Below are 18,103 nucleotides of genomic sequence, written 5' to 3'. Positions count from 1 at the left end.
TCCTTAGTCTGAGTCATGACCCATCGTTACCAACCCTGATTATTCTTTTTTGTTTTCTCCCAGCTGTCCTTGGAGTAGCGTTCAGTTGTCTCGTTCTGACTACTGATACCAATAGCAATACTATAAATAATAATAATCAATCTGTTCTGCTCCGCTGCAGGTCCATGAGGAGTTTAAGCAGAACGTGGAAAACATCGGCATAGAGAACCTCATCCAGAAATTTGCAGAGCAGAAGGGAACCGGCAAGGACAGGCCAGGTATAGCATGCTCACCCAGATGATTTTTGTTGTGTTTCTAATAGGAGAGAAATGGAAGAGTAAACACGCAACGTCAACTTATGTAATAATGAAAATATAAAAGACGCCCACTCAGAAAACAATATTCTAGAGGCAGTATAATTCACTGAGCCTGTTCGTAATGACAAAATACAAAACTGAGGAAGTGAGTCAACCTCCTGAGCGTGAGTGTGTATGCCTGCATGCATATGCTTGTGTGTGTGTGTGTGTGTGTTTGCTGCTGTCCATTTGTGTCCAACTGCCCGTTGTCTCCATGTTCTCCAGCTCTGGTTGGTTTTGAGGAGTACATGACAGCCTTGGTGCCAGAAGGTGGGAAGAAGAGTCGGGCAAAAGCCTTCAGGATCCCTGGCCTGGGCAAGAGGGACAAGGAGCCAGACTCCACGTGAGTGAACATACTCACACACACACACACACACACACACGCATGCTCACACACATGCACTTATTTTCTCACACAGACCTATTAGCTTGCCCACTCACTCACTCAATTTGCTCATTCACTCATTCTCACAACTGCACATAGACACATTTTCACTCACCCACTCACCATTCATCCTGTTTTTGAGTCACCCACTCACTCTCTCTCTCTCTCACACACATACACACATACACACATACAAACACACACACACACACACACACACACACCGCTCCACAAGCCCTAAGCTTCTGATATTAAATCTTGATCTCCCTTCTCGCCGCTGGTTTCAACCTTTTTTATTACCGAATGATGAAAGCAAAACAACATCTATGTGTTTTTGTGTTTGCAGGGATTCAGCTGTGACGGAGGCACCGGTGAGTGTCAGGGATAATTCACACCCAAACACTGCAGCTCCAAAACCATCAACTCAATTATCAGTTCTGTCCGACTCCTAATGCTACTCACGTCCCTGCCGACGACTGTGGTTTGGAGAGCTCCTACACTGAGATGTGTGTGTGTGTGTGTGTGTGTGTGTGTGTGTGTGTTTGCTGGTGGGGGATGGGAGGAGAATCATGTGTGAGGGTGTGTGTGTGTGTGGTGGTGGGGAGGTGGGAGAGAAGGAGCGGGCGATCATATGTGTGATAATGACGCGACTGCCGGTGTCGGGTTACCCAGTTTATTCTGGTCCTTCTGGGAAGGGGCTTCTGAGGTAATGTGGCTGTCAGAGGGGAAGTGTGTATATATGCATGTCTGTGTGCAAATGCCGCAAGTGAGAGAGTGTGTGTGTTTGTGGGTGCACGCACATGTGTTTGGGTCTGTGTGTGTGCGTGTGTGTTTGTGTGTGAAGGGGCTTCAGTGGCTGCCAGGAAGCCCTCTAACAGACTGTGGCCTTTCTGACCACAGTGTGACAGTTAATACCAATAAAACAAGTAGCACAAGAAACATCAGCGTGTAAGTGCTAAAACAGTACATTTTCCTTGTAAACAGAACATGGTAGTAGTAACGCTAACACTTTGTTTTGATAGTCCACTGTTGACCCTCTACATGGCAGTTGTCAACAAGATTTGTCTCAACAGACAAGTAACATCTATTCAACCAACCACTTGTAGACTATAAGCATCTGAAGTCCTAATCAACAGACTTCACCAGCTGAGTATCTGTTGACTATCAGAGTCAATTGCCTTACTGTCCTATAACCCTAACTTTAACCAAACCCTTAACTGAAACTTTTTTTATGTGCCTAAAATTAAACCTAACCCTAATCTCAACCCTCATCCTATCCTTAACCCTAATCTTTACCAAGTTCTTTTATGTTCCTAAACCTAAACCTAACACTTAACATTTGATAGTCAACTGAAAACACTAGCTGATAGTCTGTTGAAACAATTCTTGTTGACAGTTAGCTGAATATCTCCTGATACATTGTTGAGAGTCAACAGTGGACTATCAGAATAAAGTAATACCATAGTGACTTTTAACAGAAAAATGAAGTAAGTGGTTACACTACACTGAGAAGACTTTGCAGCTTTGCAGCTTTGCAAGTTGCATCAACACTGCTGCTCGATTGGTTTCATATTACTAATATATAGCAGAGAAATTTGACTTTTTGATCTTGAAATTTGATTGGTTGCCCTGTGTCTTACACTATTACTGGGAACACTGTCCAGATAGCAACTTAGTCTACCATCTTTAGAGTCTGGCTATGATGGTTGTCATAGTGAGTTAATGACAACTTTATTTCCCCCCAAGATATTTCTCGGCGTGGTGAAGAGACCTCTGAAACGGTGTTTAGTCTCCATTTAATCCATGGCTGGGTGAATTGTAGACATGAATTATAGGTCGAGTGACAGCCAACGCCACCTTTCTAACTGTAGGTGAGCACTAAAGCACACTGTTGCCATGGGTACACTTGTCTTTTCAATGTTACTTTTATGATCTGATCACACCAGGACACATAATCTGGGCAGGTCCCAACATTTCCAAATCGTTTTTTCTAGCATTGTGATCTGATGAGACAGATCACATCGCAATGAAAAAGACCCATGTGTCCATGGCTGCTGTTACACTGCTGTCATTTCAACGTGATTTTTGAGATCCGACTCCAAAGATCAGATTTCATGAGATCACATCGCTGTATGTCTAAAAATGGCTGTGTCTCCGGTGGCTGTATTTATTTAAATCTGCGTCTACATTACTTTTTTTTTTTGGATCTTCCTCTCGATCTCTTTACATCGCTTGTGTGCTCATCTTGGCTGGATTGTGTCCAGACTGTGTAGAATTCAGATCGCAATGTGAGCCTGACCACTTCCATGTCTGGTTTTGAAGATAGCAATATGAGCAAAATACAGTTTATGTGAATCCAGACCTCTCAGTTACATGGCATGATCCGGTGATAAAAGTCACATTGAAACCACAAGACTAACTGTAGCCCATGGTGTGGTAGTAGCTCATCATTGACACACTCTGTTAGAAAGCACTTGGTTGTACTTTAGATAGCCTGTTGTAGTGGCTATTTAGTGACACACACTTTAAGAGAAAGCTCTTGGTAGCACTGTAGGTTGTAGTGCTGAGTTACACCACATAGTATGAGAAAGCACTTGTGTGTCTGTCAGATATGCAGTTGAAGTGCCATTTGTCTCCGTCTTGCTGACCCAGCTGCTGTCTGTCTCCGTCTCTTTCTCTCCTGTGTGTGTGTGTGTGTGTGTGTGTGTGTGTGTGTGTGTGTGTGTGTGTGTGTGTGTGTGTCCCCACTCATACAGAACTCACCCCTGGAAGTAGATGATGAGGGATTTGTCATCCGAGCCGACAGCACCCAGAATGATATCCTTTCACAGCTTTCACATGCTCGGCCTGGACAGTGCAGTGTCTGGCCAATCTCACTGCAACTTCAATGTTTTTGTTGGAGAGGGTGGAGCTGCTGTACATATTTGCTGTCACATTACTGTCACAGATAAGCCATATCATGTATGCATTATATTACATCTGTACTGTGCTCACACAAGCAGATGGAGCACTTAATTTGCTTACTGAAAACAAATCGCGGTTAGAATAAAAACAATTGGAGCTTTCCCCAAATTCGTCAATTCACTTAATATCAATTGGAATATCCACATTTCAATAGAATCAAAAAGAGACTAAAAATCTCTAAAAGTTGAGATCAAATTGAAACCCTCACACTACAGAGGCAGACCTAAAAGCTGTTTGAACCCAATTAAACACAATCAGACTGCTGAATGGACTGAATGGCCCATAACTGAGAGAGAGACATTTTAAATGGAGCCTAATCAGAAGGTCGGGGGGGGGGGGGGGGGGGTGTAGCATCTACTTTGTTAGCGCAAATGATTAAATGCATCGCCTCATTAACTGTAGAGCCTGATAATTATTCTGATCACTATCCCGCTTGTTAGCACAAACGATTAAACACATCTCCCCTGTTAAATATAGGTCTAAGGTAAAGTCAGAGGGAGCTGAGCTACCCGCCATCTCCAGTGTGGAATATGAATAAATTGCCTGCTGAACCTAATACTCAGTGTCCTGACTCTCCAGCCCCGGTCCATTTATCAGCGGCAGCGCTCTCAGTCCTGACAGCTCCGAGATAAAAACTCTTCCTGCCTTTGTTACCCCACCACCCCAACCCCCTCCACACCTCCTCCTCCTCAAAATAGTTGGTACGCACTCATCAACAGCCCTTACATAACTCAACAGGCAAATATATACCCACGCTGTATCCGTCCCTCAGTGTCTCCGTATCTTCAAACACACACACACACATGCACAGACACACACACGGCACACGTGACATGGCACAACAGAGCTGCGTGCAGCTGAGAGCGGAGAAGTCCCGAGAGGAAGGGGCGGTGACTTCTGGCGGGCTGATGGTGGGGCAGGAAGTGGCGGTTGGCTGTTTGACAGCACAGCAACCTCACCTCCAGCAGACCGTGGCCTGCACACTGCTATACCTACTGCCTCTGTGTGTGTGTGTGTGTGTGTTGTGCATGTGTGTTTTTGTTGGTGCTACTCTCATTGCTCTGCATGCTGCCTGCCTACACTGTTTCTCTGTCGTCCTGATTTAATCTGTCTCACACTGAATCAAATTACTGTCTTTTCTCTTCACGGAAAGTTTGCCCAAATAGTAATATCCATCGATGAGCAGGGGAATACAGTTCAAGCCTGCTGGCACTAATCCACTCTTTCATGCTTTTTGTTCTTTTTGTTCCTCATATGCAGTATTTTTTATATGACATGATGTCGTCTTGGTGGCGTCTGTCTGTCTGTCTGTGTGAAGACACATTCTTATGAACACAATACCTCAAGAACAACACATGATAGAAACTTCATACTGACACCACAGGTTCCCCCAATAGAGTAGATCATCTGATTAGATTTATAGTAGGAACTATTCTAAAGCCTTAATGCTTTAAAATACATATTTAATACCGCACATGTGTTATGTAGACAAGTATGTTGACAGAAATATTTGCTATTTAATGAAGTAATTTGTTTAACTAATGACCTCATTAGTATAACTGGTGGTTATGTTTAATATATCTTGGTGATTATGGCAGGACATTAGGCAGCTCAAGTGCCTCTGATTTGAACTCATGAATGGTACACTCATGGGCTTTATCAATTAAATTAGCTGAAGGCCTCATTTAACTAACCATTTTTATATATTCTAGCACCAATAGCAAAAAGTTTTCCCTTTCTCGCTCTTTCTCGCTCTCTCTCAAGCCACCTCTTTATTTTTGCCACACCTTTCTGGAAAGTATACAAGGCACTGATCTTACCGAATGCGCTTACCCGTCCCGCTGCGTTTACAGTATCAGCTTGTGCTCCTTGACCCTCCTCTCTCTCCGTACGCTGCGCCGACGAGAAGGAGAACAACTTCTACTCCAGCGACTCGGACTTCGACGACGAGGAGCCCAAGAAGTTCCACATCCAGATCCGACCGGTGGCCAGCAGCAGCCGCAGCAACTCCGCCGCCACCGAGAAGGAGCTGAAAGCCACCGTGGGGGCGCTCACCCTGCCGCCCAACAGAGGGGTATGGGAACAGGCTGTGTGTGTGTGTGTGTGTGTGTGTGTGTGTGGTTGGTGATGCATTTATAGAGCTTGTACGTGACAATTCAGTGATTATCAAAGTTATTTCTGTGATCACGGACAGTTCAAGTCATCATGCCCATCATCTGCCCACTGAAAATGTGGTCGTCTGGATAGTGAATTTTCTGTTTTTCTTTGAATTTCCTCTTTAAGCCGATCCTGTATTACATGTTAAAATGAATCCAGCGTACTAAACAAATCTCTCCCCCTCTTTGACTTTCAGGTATCAATCAAGCGGCATCTCTCAAGTAAGTTCTGTCAAACCTGTTTGTATTTTTTGGTGTCTGTTTTCTGAGTAAATGTCAGTGTGACTGTTGTGTCATTGTGCAACAAAAATCATTCTTTTCTGATTTCTCATATCAAAAGCATTGAAAAATGTGACAATTTTAGACTACCTGCTGATAGTCAATATACTGCACTGTGTACTTTGAGTATATCTGACTCTGCATATCCTCCCAGTTGTAAAGTGTGTGTGTAGTCCATTGATTGCTGTTGTCTTCTCTCTCCATCTCCACAGGAAACTCAAGTACTACAGGAGGTCGCTCGGAAGGAGAGGGGGAGGGTGTCTCCCACAGGGGTGAGTCTCTCTCTATCTCTATCTCTATCTCTATCTCTATCTCTATCTCTATCTCTATCTCTATCTCCATCTCTATCTATCTATCGCTCGCTCTCTCTCTCTATATATATATATATATCTCTGTCTCTCTCTCTAGCTCTCTCTCTCCCCCTCCCTCCATTCCTGGAGTGCAACATCAGCAGTACAACGACCTCTGGCCCAAACATGGGCCTCCTCCGCTGCTACCCTGTTATTTGTTTTTACTTGGAAGATATCTGTACAAGAAGGAAAATCAATGCTTTTCTCTTTCATTTGGCACTGATGCACCAAAACCTTTTTTTTCCTGTTGAGTAAGATCATCTTCATGGTCCTTATGAAGAGTAATGAACAAATATTTTCAGGCCGTGGCTGCTGTATATGATGGTTTATATATCGCAAGGAGTTGTGAGCCAGATGTGGACTCATTATGCTTAATATATCATACAGTATGTGCACCAGCTCACTAAGTCAGTTCTCTCTCCGTATATTTCTAATATTCAAATGTATTATTATGTTAATCATTGTGATGAATGTCTTTCTGTTATGAAGCAATATATGCAGCCTCTGGGCTTCTTCCAATAATTAATCAAGTAAAATGAAATGGAAACGGTGGGGGAAAAAAATTGCTATCAAATCAATCACTTGGTGTTAAAGTGCACCATTCTGTGTGTTTATGGCTGTAAAAGGACTTGTGAGTAGGTATCACTTCGTTCTTGAGGGTTGCAAGCCGAAAAGGTTGAAAACCACTGCACTAAGCCATCAGGACCCCCCCCCTCCACAAACCACACATACACACACACAAACCACCCACACATGCACGCACAGCCACATTTGTAGCATCAGTGAAATGATGATGCATTCGTGCAGCATCTCTGTGCCTCTGGCTAGCTTAGCCCCCGTGTCTCCCTCTGGGCAGTAAATCTCCTCAGTGGCTGACCTTGAATGTACGGCCACCCTCCATTAGTCACACCCGGCCCTCTGCTCGCGCTTTATCACCCGCAGGTTAGCTAGCTGCCAGTAGGTTAGGCTGGAGCTGGAGCTGGAGCGGGAGGCTGCCAGCTGCAGCGATTTACAGCAGTGGGGAGTCTCTCTCTTCCTCTCTCTATTCTAGGTGAATTAAATCCAGAGGCGACAGGATTAATGACGAGTGTCTGATTAAAGCGGTTACGGAAAGCGTCTGTGGTGACAGTGGCAGCGGCTGGTGCAAAGTGAGACCAGGCTAATTGCTGGTATTTATCCAGGAGAAGGTAATGGGTGATGGGCATTCCCTCACATCTCCTCGTCTCCCTCCATCCCTGTCTCCCCTCGGTGCTCCGACTAATAACACCGTGCCTCTGATTAGTCCTGATTAGGGAACATCCTCCAATTAAATACTGCAGAGAGTCACTGTGTGTGTGTGTGTGTGTGTGTGTGTGTGTGTCCTTTCTCTGCAGATGGAGAGCAGGAGGGCCTGCGCAGGTCCACCTCCAGTCCGGATCACAGCAGGTGAGATGGCTCTCTCTCCTTCATCTCTTCGCACTCTCCCTCCTCGCCTCCCTCCCTCCTCACAACGCATCTCTAAGCAGCGTGGTGCACAGAGAGATGGACACAGTGGGAGATCTTATGATTGCAGCTTCCTGAAACCATTTATGTCGCCTTTCCAGTCTCATAGTAGATGGCGTCATCACTGCCCTTTTCATCAGTTTCAAGTCCCTTGTGTCTCCTCCCGGCAGTCTTTCCAACGTCAGCCTCCTTGTTTTTTTTTCAAGCTTGTCTGCCTCTCTTCCATACCTCCATTTCTCTCTTTCTCTTCATTCTTTCCTTATGCCACAGCCCTCATTTCCTCTGTGGCTCAGAGGACAGAACATTGCACTAAGGTTAGGATTAGGGGTTTGATTCCCACTGGATCCTGAATACTGTGAGGGGCTTTGGATAAAATTGAATGGCATATGTTTTGTTGTATCATGCTCTCTCCTGCCCTCCACCTTTTCTTTCTTCCGCCATCCCTCACATCCCTTATTTTCCTCTTCTGTCACTCCCTTACTTCCATTCTCACTTTCCCTCACTCTACCTCCCCTCCTTGCCTTCACTCCCTCCATCACTCCTCCTCTCTCCCTACTTCACTCCCTGATTTTCTCTCTCCCTGTTCCTCCCCCTCCCTCCACTAGGTTGAGTTCTACAGCGTCGGGTTCAGACAGTCTGTTTGGACCTCCGCTGGAGTCAGCCTTCAAGTCCAAAAGCTTCGCTGGCCGAGAGCAACTCAGAGAGCAGAGCGCTTTTGGTCCTTCTGAATGTAAGTGTAGTTGGTGGTGTTTCTACACTGCACTTCTCAGAGATCACCTGTCAATCAAACAGTGTGTCCAGTACTGTGACGTCTTTTTCTTTGGATTTTCTGTTGATGCAGTTTGAGTTTCTGTAGGTGGCGCTCTGTTCTTTGTCTGTTCAGCCATGGTGGCTATTGCTGCTCATGCTAACTACCCAGTTCTCCTTCTATTTTTTCAAAACAAACCACTGTTGCAGCTTCCAGAAACATAAAATGCATCAGTTCCTGTGCGCCAGAGGATTTTTCCCTGGAAAGAGCTACCAGACACCGGGTGTCTAAAACTGCAAATGTAAAAGCTTCATGAACTGGATATGGGTTGAATCACTGTTGTGTTATATCAGTCGGCGATAAGGGGTAGCAACATGGACAGTTATTTATATGAATATGTTGCAGATTATTAGTTTAATTTTACATATTTCATTTAAATGTTACATAATGGAAGCATAAAACATTAAGTGTAAAAAGAAACGGCTATTGAAAGAGGCGGCTATTGCTTCAATAGAACATGATGGCCATTAATGTTAGATTAGATTTAATTTAATTCCCATTAGTGATCAATAAAGTCTAACCTAATGTAATTTCTTTGTTCCCCATTTGTATTGATAATCTCTGATGTACTGTATTGTATTGATATTCTCTAATGTGTTTCTCAGATGCTGCCTTCTCGTCCGACTCTTCCTCTCCTGAGAACGTGGAAGACTCTGGCCTGGACTCGCCTTCCCATCAGCCCCTGGGGCCCTCCCCCGAGCCGACGGGTTGGGCAGCGTGGCCCCCTGCTTCTCATACTAAAGAACAGACGCAAACCCTGGGGCGACCCGCGGACCCCTTCCTCTCTGCCTTCCGTGACCCCTCCCCGGGACGCAGCCCCCACCCCCAGGACGACCCCTCCAGTGTATGGTCGGTCGCCCCGTCCCGCTCCCCTCGCATCCCCCCGGACATGGACCCCTCGTCCCTACACTTCCCCGCTTTCTCTCAGTCCCTGCCCCCGCCTGAGATGGAGGCGTCAGTGTGGAACTGCAAACACATCCCGCCCGAGGATCCCTTCCTCGCTGCTTTCGAGAGGACCGTCACCCAGGAGACCTTACCCCTGTCTGACGCCTGGGCGCCCCCGCCGCCGCGTCCCACCCGAGAAGGCAGGGGCATAGAGGTGCGAGGGGACCCGTTCTCCGTCACCCTCGCCGACACTAAGACGCTCCCCGCTCCCTCTTCCTCCTCCTCCTCCTCGTCCTCTTCCAATCGTAAAGAGAGAGACAGGAAACGAGACCGGAGCCTCCCGCCGCCGGTGTGTCCTGACGACCCGTTCGCCATCACTATGATCGGCAGCCCCACGCACCAGTCGTCTCTGGCTGCAGCAGCCGGGATCCTGCCTCCCCACGGCGGGGGCGGCAGTGTCAGCAGCAATCGGCTGGCTCCCGACGCCAGTTCCGGCTCTTTGCCCCCGGCCCAGCCGAAGAAGGAGCTCATGCACTGGAACTCGGTCCACAACCCGTTCAGCGAGGGTGTTTCTGTCCCACTGGGGACTCAGGCTTTGAGCAGCTCCACAGCACAGGAAGGAGGAGGAAAAGGAGAGGGAGGAGGAGAGAGGAGAAAGCATCGCTCTTCAGAAAGTGAGCCACGCAGGAATGCCCCACCGCTCACAAGGCATTCTGGGCCGCAGGAGGACCTCTGCTTTTCGACAGACAAAGACCAAGACTGCCTGGACCTGAACACTCAGCTGCCCTGCAGCATGAGCTCACACAAGGGTACCGATTTCTAATAAAACCACAACACTGCACTCAGATAGCCTTGGCTTCTTTGTTAGTCAGCATATAGCATAATTATTCCATCAGGGCTGCCCCCCCTAATTAATCATTCATTAAGGGATAAGCTAGCTAAAAAGTTTCTTAGTCGATAAATCATTTTTAGAGACTTTTTTGTTGATGTTGTATGCATTATTTCCTGGAAAACTATAGGCATATCTCTGGCATTGCAACAAGATTAAAAAATATGCACTTGAATTTGAGGAGAATAATTTGGAAAAGGTACTGTTATTTTACATATTTATTGATTAAATCATTTAATTAGCTGACAGTCCTAAGGCTATTAATCTACTGAAGATCTATTTAATCAGAGATAGTCCTGCATTCTGTTAAATCAGACTACAGATTAATGGATTGATTTTGATTATGTAAGTGACATCCGCTCTGTCATGTCCAAAATTACAGCAGTCTGTTGTTTCATATTTGAGAATATTTTGCTCATTTCAATATAGTTTCTTAAATCCTTCTTTTTCTGATAATACATCAAGCAAGAAAAAAATACCCAAATGTCCTTTGTTGTTTATGATCGTCGGTACCATTTTTGCCCAAAGTTTTTTCTCAGTGGAGAGGAAAATCTTCTTGAAGAAGGATGCTAAAACTCTCCAAAACCAATGCAAATGAAATGCTATTAGGTGTGGTGCCAGCTCTTCTTGGCAGGGCGGCGTGTTCAGCCTGGGACCGGCTGTTCTGAGCACAGCCCTTGACTTTTAGAGGATGTCTGCCTCTTGCTCCTGTTTCAGTGTGTCATTCAGACTCTCTCTGTCACTTTGTGTTTCTAAGGTTCCAAGCACAGCTTCAGAAAGGACAGCGCTGAAGTGCTGGTGGCTGCTCCTCCTCGACCGGCCCGGGTCAAGAGGACTTCAGGCCGACTGAGCGGCTGTGAGAGAGTAAGCATCCAGGGATGTGTTCAAAGTTCAACCAATTCAGAAAGTAATTTTATTCCAAATCTAATTTTCGGAAACCTGCTGCTATCATACCCAACCTATTAAGAAATATTTTAAAATGATTACTCTGTAATAAGCCAATTTATTGCAGCTTTGAATTCTGAATCAATTGAACGGTTTCATTAAAAAATGTTGGAAAATATATTAGCTTATATTCATTGCTCAAAATATTAAAAATACAAATGACGGGGCGTCCTGGTGACTCAGTGGTCTAAGGTGCATACCATGTAGATGCAACATCCTGGGTTTGTCATCCCCCTCTCTCTGCCTCTCCTTTCTCTCTCTACTTCTCTAACTATCTAATAAGGGTGAAAATGCCCCCCAAAAAATCGTAAATAATGTTAATCTTGGTTTCTTGTGTGTATACACACAGAAAGCAATGTTGCTATTAAAATAATCAGAATAGATGTGCCGAATGTTTAATTCTACCATAGTGATTGTTTTTATTGATAAGTTATATTACTATCCATTTACATTTATGTAGATGCGGCCTTCATTGAAATTCCACTTTTTACTTGCTGCCCTGAAGCTTCCTTGTTGGAGAGGTGTTGTCTGGAAATCAAAATTTGTTTAGTTAACTGTCAGAATGGTCAAAGAGTGGTTGCAAGCAAGTAGTTTTATTGGCATATTCCTATTCACTTCTAATGTACTGTTAATGAAAAAGGAAAGCCTCCACTTGCCAGTGTTGTACAATAGCTGGAGAGATGCAGTATAGTTGTATGATAATTGTCTCAAATAAGACCAGTCTTGGTCTCTGACATGGTCTTGACTTCAGCCCTGATAACATCCATATGAAAATAGTGTTAGTAATAACCTCGCCTCCTCCCTGTGTGTCTCAGTCCAGGTCACTGTGCTCCTCCCCCCTGCCGGAGCCCAGCCCCCCCCTCACCTCCTCCTCCTCTTCCAGCCCCAGTGAGTGGGGGCCCCAGACCCGGGATGGCGAGTGGGGGGGGCAGAACCGAGCCCCCAGCCCTGCCAGGGTGGGACAAGCCTCGCCGCTGCCCTACCAGCACCAGGAGCACCCCCAAAGACACCGTGAGCACAGCATGCAGCACACAGAAAGATACAAACACAGCTCACTACAACGTCAATGTAGAACTCGCCACATAACACCTTCCGTCCTTCTCCACAGTGCATCTGTCACGGGGTCCGAGCCCCATTTCCCTCAGCACCCAGGAAGCCTGGCCCGTGGCAGCAGCCATAACAGAATACATCAACGCCTACTTCAAGGGTGGACAGCATAACCGGTCAGTATGAAGCTGCTTTCTACATTAAAAACGGCATATCATCTGCTGTTAATGACATCTAGGGTGCTTGTTGATTGAATCGCAGAGAGAGTAACAATTAATGAGATTCAGATAAATGAAATAATTTTTTTCTGTGTGTTCGTTCCCTTCTCCAGCTGCCTAGTGAAGATCACGGGGGACCTGACCATGTCCTTCCCAGCAGGCATCACCCGGATTTTCACAGCCAACCCCAACGTTCCTGTGCTCAGCTTCAGACTGGTCAACATCTCCAGGGTCGATCACTTTCTGCCCAATCAGAAGCTGCTCTACAGGTCAGCTGCCTTCTGGCTTTGGAATTACAAACGCGTCTGTGTCCGTATGAGTATTGATGATCGTGTCTCTGCGTCTCTACAGTGATCCGTCTCAGAGTGACCCGGACACCAGGGACTTCTGGTTCAACATGCAGGCTCTGCAGCTCTACCTGCAGAGAGAGGCTGAACTCAACCCCCAGGCCTCCTACTACAACGTGGGCCTGCTCAAGTATCAGGTCAGGACACTGGATGCTGCTGCAATTCATTTCAAATCAGGATTCACCTCTCACTCCATTACCAGTATTTTCTGCTTCTTTGTGCTGTCCTAATAAGGTTTCTGATCATTGACTACATTATAATCTTTGTTTATTATGGCAATATTGTACAATATTGGTGTCATGATGATTTGCTGCTGTACAACAATTAATTTCCCCTTGTAACATAGTCTGTCCTTTCTGTCTACTGGTTCTTTTCTCTCCAACCCTCCTCTCTTATTGTCACTTCCACTATTACATTCTCCTCTATGGGTTGAGAAAATTCTACAACCCTTAGGTTTAAGAAATCTTTTCAAAAACAATTAGGTAAAGTCAATAATGCATAGTCATCCATTCCTTAAATTGAGTTTATTTGACGCTGGATTGACCCCAATCCTGCTCTGCACAATTTGTAAATCCTCCAGTGGTATGAACACCACATTAATGAATTTACACCACAGGAGTATTCATAAAGTTAGCAGACCGTACCCTTTTCATTTTAGTCTTCATCTCGGTCCAGCGCCTGTTCTGAAGTTGATTGTGCGTGTTTTTCCTCGTCGTTTCCTCAGGTGTCGTCCCAGGACCCGGGTCGGGCCCCTCTCCTGCTGTCGGCCGAGTGCCAGCGCAGCGGGACGGTGACGCGGGTCTCCCTGGATTACCACTGCTGCCCGGCCACAGCGCCCTCCACCCAGCTCACCGCCGTCCAGGTGCTGCTGCCTCTAGACCACACTGCCACGGACCTGCAGTGCCAGCCGCCCGCATCCTGGTGAGGAGTGAGGAGCGACTGTGGAGGGATAACTCTCTGTAAACTGTCAGTGACTTGTAACAGTATATAGTCTGCCCCCTGTTTACATGGTGATGTGGCTTTTTTATTATGGCAACATCTTTGGTGCTCAGCGCTCCTTGCTGTGGTGTTTCTGCACTGCACTTCCCAAAGATCACCTGTCAATCAAACAGTGTGTCCAGTACTGTCACGTTTTCCTTCCTCCAGTTCAGCCATGGTGGTTATTGCTGCTCATTCTAACTACCCAGTTCTTCTTCTTCTATTTATTTGAAACAAACTGCAAACATAAAATGCATCACTTCCTGTGTGCCAGAGGAGTTTTCCTGGGAAAGAGCTACCAGACACCGGGTGTTTAGAACAGCAAAATATAAAAGATTTCATGAACTTGATGTAGGCTGAATCATTTTTGTGTTATATCAACTGGATAGAGAGTAGCAAAACATTTATACATTTCTGTATATGAAAATGTTGCAGATTATCACTTTATTGTGCAGAATCATAATGTGCAAGGAGAGTAATGTACACTGTTAAAGACTAGTGGACAGATGAGGGGCAGATGTGATGGATGGATGTATCAACTGCTATTTTTAGCTCACAGTAGCACCCTAAGAATGGACCAATGCGCTGTGGGTAGAGTTGTTGGGAGGAACAGAGAGACCGAGGATGGAACTGGTGAAAGAAGGTCAAGGGGAGGGTGGGGTGTGGACAAACAAGGAAAGGGGGATAGTCAAAAAAAAGAAAAGGAGGAATAGGGTGTGCCTCACTGACCCTTTATTTGCCTCACCAGGAATGCTGAGGAAAGACGGCTGCTGTGGAAACTACCCAACCTCTCCCCGACCAACCACAGCAAAGGTCAGAGCTCTGCGGCGCTCACTGCTTTTTAGTTTTTTAACCCTTATTTAACAAGGGTGGCTAGGAACACACTGTTGTTTACTGTAACAGCCTGGGAAGCACGGAGAGGGAGGGTTACACACACACACTCACACCTTGGAGTCTGTCTGCATGATGGAGGATCTGTGCATCTGTCTGTTTGTGAGTGTTTTCCACTGTCTTAATATCACACAGAATTCTCTCCTTGGTTACCTACAGGTTCACATCTCTACATAAAATATAGAAAATGAGTAATTGACAGTTATGTATACTGGATCGTGAGGCAGTAACCTTTCTGCGCTCCACATCCCTCTCTCTTTCATAAGCTGTGTGAAGGTGTATCATTATCTTTAGCATCAGCATTAGCATTTGAAAGCGGCAGCAGCTGTGAGCCTGGTTTAGGTGAGCCAAGCGATGATTGGAGGTGCTGCTGAATACCTGACTGCTCCGACCTGAAAGACCGCTGTACATGGGCGACATTTTGAGGCAATTTAGATTAGGCATTTTTGTCAAACGTCATGACCACCCAGACATTAAATTGTTTGTTATTCATGTTGATTTTGTCCCATTTCCCAATGCCCATCCCTCCCGATGAAATAATTCCCATCTACTTTTCATCGAGGTGATTGTTGCTCATGCGTCACGACCTTAATGATACACAGAGGAGCCACCTCATGTAATAGCTCAAAGGTCAACTCTTCCTTGTGTTTTTATATGGCCCTTAATTAAAGAAAAGGAAAAGTCTAGAATAAAAAAAAGAGAAAAAGCACCTAGGAAGGTATGCACCGCTCTGCACCAGACACCCACATTTATTTTTCAACTAATGATATATTATTACCTCTGTGTGAGGCTGCATGGTTGGAGACCAGAGAAAAGAGCTATTCATAGCCTTTAGTGATAGATGGCAGGTTTAAGGGATATTAAAGGCTGAAAAAGTTTCTAGTTAGAAGACTTCTGTGGTTTATGAACCAATGACAGTAATGAAAGGTTACCATAACTCCTTCCTGTCCCAACTCAAATACTGTTTTCCTCCACACCTCCTGTTTCCTTATTACTAAAATGTTACATTAATAATGTCCTGCTGAGTTGAGTCGGTAATGACTTCACTGTACTGGAAGCCTTGTAAACAGAAGCCACCATGTTAGAGGAGTGATATTTCTCAGCTTGATGATGAGGGCTGTAAAGTAGCTGTGCAGTAATCCATCCTACAACTTCACATCCATTTTGGGAAGAATGGAGCTTTGTAAAAATAAAATATATGTAATGTAAATCTCAGAGGACTTTTAAACATCAATATATCATTGTTAAATTAATTGTCACTGTGGTATAATTACTGTAAACAAATAAGACCATGGCCAAGAAAACTGGTAGCCTCTGTCTCACACCAGTGGTATTATTAGTTAAAAATTAAAATAAAAATGTTTTGGCCTTTCCCTCCTTCCATCATCTACCATTGGGAGAAACTCTGAACGCTTTATCTCTGTCTGCGCTGGGAGCACAGCCCCATTCTCAGAACAGTGCTAACTGTTTCGTGCCATAAAGCAATACAGCAGATTTCCCGGAAAATCTGACTTGGTAGCACACAATATAAAATGTAGTGTAGAGGCCAGTAGAGTGCCAGTCTTCTCATTTGTTTACGGTAATCATGCTAGTGTCTCAAACTGAACGTGGTAATGATTTATGGATGTTAAAAAGTATCTGTTGTATTAGTGAACTTTTGCGTTGCTGTGAACTCATCATTCTCATATCTGTGTTTATTGGCTGTGTGTTGGTCAGGCTCAGGGACCCTGTGTGCCAGCTGGCAGTGCCTGGAGGTCCCCCGCGGCCCCCCGCCCAGCCTGGCTGTCCAGTTTGTGGGCTCCGGGGCCTCGCTGTCGGGCATGGACCTGGAGCTGGTGGGCAGCCGCTACCGCATGTCCCTGGTCAAGAAGAGATTCGCCACAGGTGAAACTGAAATGCACTCGGCATCCATTGCGTTCTGTATTCTCACACTGGCTGAGAGTGGTTTTTTTTTGGTTTTTTTCGGGGGAGGATCTCAGTTCAGAAAGACCATTAGGGAATGAAATGATTTTCAAGTCCATGATACACAGGCAACATTTTAATGCAGTGTAAACTGCCAATGCTGCCTACATGTATGACTAGACATCATTTATTATTGCTCTTTGAAATGAAATAAAAAGCTTCATGGGAGTACATTGTGGACTTAAGTGATTTATCAAACTGTTTTTTGTTTAAACATTAAAGCACATGTTTTAATGTTTTATGAGTCACTTTGAGATGTTTATATGGTGATAAGGAATGTTTTGGCGTACTAGATATCCATGGTTGGTAATTGTTGCTGGGAGCTTTAGCGTGAGACTGTCTGGGTTGCAGTTTGTTCCTCTTCACTGGCCAGTACGCCTCCCTAAATTATTTTGGCGGTGCATTTGCTTTTTCTTCTTTTAATAATCTATTTTTCTTCTCTTTGACAGGGAAGTACATGGCGGGCTGCTCCTTGTGAACTGTGGAAAGGACTGTCAGATTCCCACATGGACCACTGTTGGGGGTTCAGAGAACATATTGCACTTTGGGACTGGGCCCTCACTGAGAGGGGGTCTAGAGGAAGTGAAATCGTGGTAAGACTGATCAAACGGTATCACTGGAGACAAGGCACCTTACTCAGACTTACTAGCCTTGAAGGACGATGTGCACTTACTTCTGACAGTGTCCTGTCTGCTGTATTAAGACCAAGCCTTTTCTTGTACGCTCTTCTTTTTCCCCCTCTTATTGATTCTGCGTTGTACACTCGGTCCTCCACCTTCCCCAGCGAGTGTATCCCTCTTCTTTCTATTGGCTCTCCTCTGCTCCGTTTGCATTGTGTTCTGTGTGCCTTTGTATCACGAGACTGAAAACTGGATGTCACAACTTTTCTTGAAATACAGCAAAAGTGTGTATGAAAAAAAACTGAAGCATATTACTGTGTCTTGAACTGAGTTGCCATGGAAACTAGAATTTTTAATTTATGTAAATATGGAAGAAATCTCTAGAAGAACATCCTAATGGAGTGAATCAGTTATTTGTGAGCAAAGATAATTACAGTTCTTCTACCAAACCTTAGAAAAAAATGTTTGTAAATCTGCTGTTTGTTCCAAATAGAAGTTTTGTGACGTTGATATTTGATAAAATAAAGAAACCTGCTCAAGCCATTGGTTTACACCAATTTAT

At 45.0% G+C, this 18,103-nt stretch overlaps 1 protein-coding gene across 2 annotated transcripts in view; it reads left to right on the top strand.

Annotated features, from left to right (window-relative positions):
* Positions 1-18,070, top strand: part of fcho1 (FCH and mu domain containing endocytic adaptor 1) — a 49,098-nt gene extending 31,028 nt beyond the window's left edge. For both annotated transcript variants that reach the window (XM_071517023.1, XM_071517024.1), the window contains 19 exons: positions 161-257; positions 561-678; positions 1,067-1,091; positions 3,477-3,537; positions 5,577-5,758; positions 6,038-6,062; positions 6,332-6,391; positions 7,843-7,894; positions 8,557-8,681; positions 9,365-10,453; positions 11,291-11,397; positions 12,294-12,489; positions 12,587-12,701; positions 12,857-13,012; positions 13,095-13,227; positions 13,815-14,011; positions 14,817-14,881; positions 16,676-16,843; positions 17,371-18,070. In XM_071517023.1, coding sequence (XP_071373124.1) covers positions 161-257; positions 561-678; positions 1,067-1,091; positions 3,477-3,537; positions 5,577-5,758; positions 6,038-6,062; positions 6,332-6,391; positions 7,843-7,894; positions 8,557-8,681; positions 9,365-10,453; positions 11,291-11,397; positions 12,294-12,489; positions 12,587-12,701; positions 12,857-13,012; positions 13,095-13,227; positions 13,815-14,011; positions 14,817-14,881; positions 16,676-16,843; positions 17,371-17,399 — 3,000 coding nt within the window. In that variant the 3' untranslated portion in view covers positions 17,400-18,070. The remainder of the gene's footprint in view (positions 1-160; positions 258-560; positions 679-1,066; positions 1,092-3,476; positions 3,538-5,576; positions 5,759-6,037; positions 6,063-6,331; positions 6,392-7,842; positions 7,895-8,556; positions 8,682-9,364; positions 10,454-11,290; positions 11,398-12,293; positions 12,490-12,586; positions 12,702-12,856; positions 13,013-13,094; positions 13,228-13,814; positions 14,012-14,816; positions 14,882-16,675; positions 16,844-17,370) is intronic.
* Positions 18,071-18,103: the final 33 nt, after the last annotated feature.

This window comes from Centroberyx affinis, unplaced genomic scaffold (genome assembly GCF_046629955.1).
Source record: "Centroberyx affinis isolate AG114_WGS23_722 - 3 ecotype Tasmania unplaced genomic scaffold, CSIRO-AGI_Caff_v1 ptg000449l_1, whole genome shotgun sequence".
Lineage (NCBI taxonomy): Eukaryota > Metazoa > Chordata > Actinopteri > Beryciformes > Berycidae > Centroberyx > Centroberyx affinis.
The sequence above is the reverse complement of the archived record's forward strand: the minus strand, read 5'-3'. Positions and strand labels throughout refer to the sequence as shown.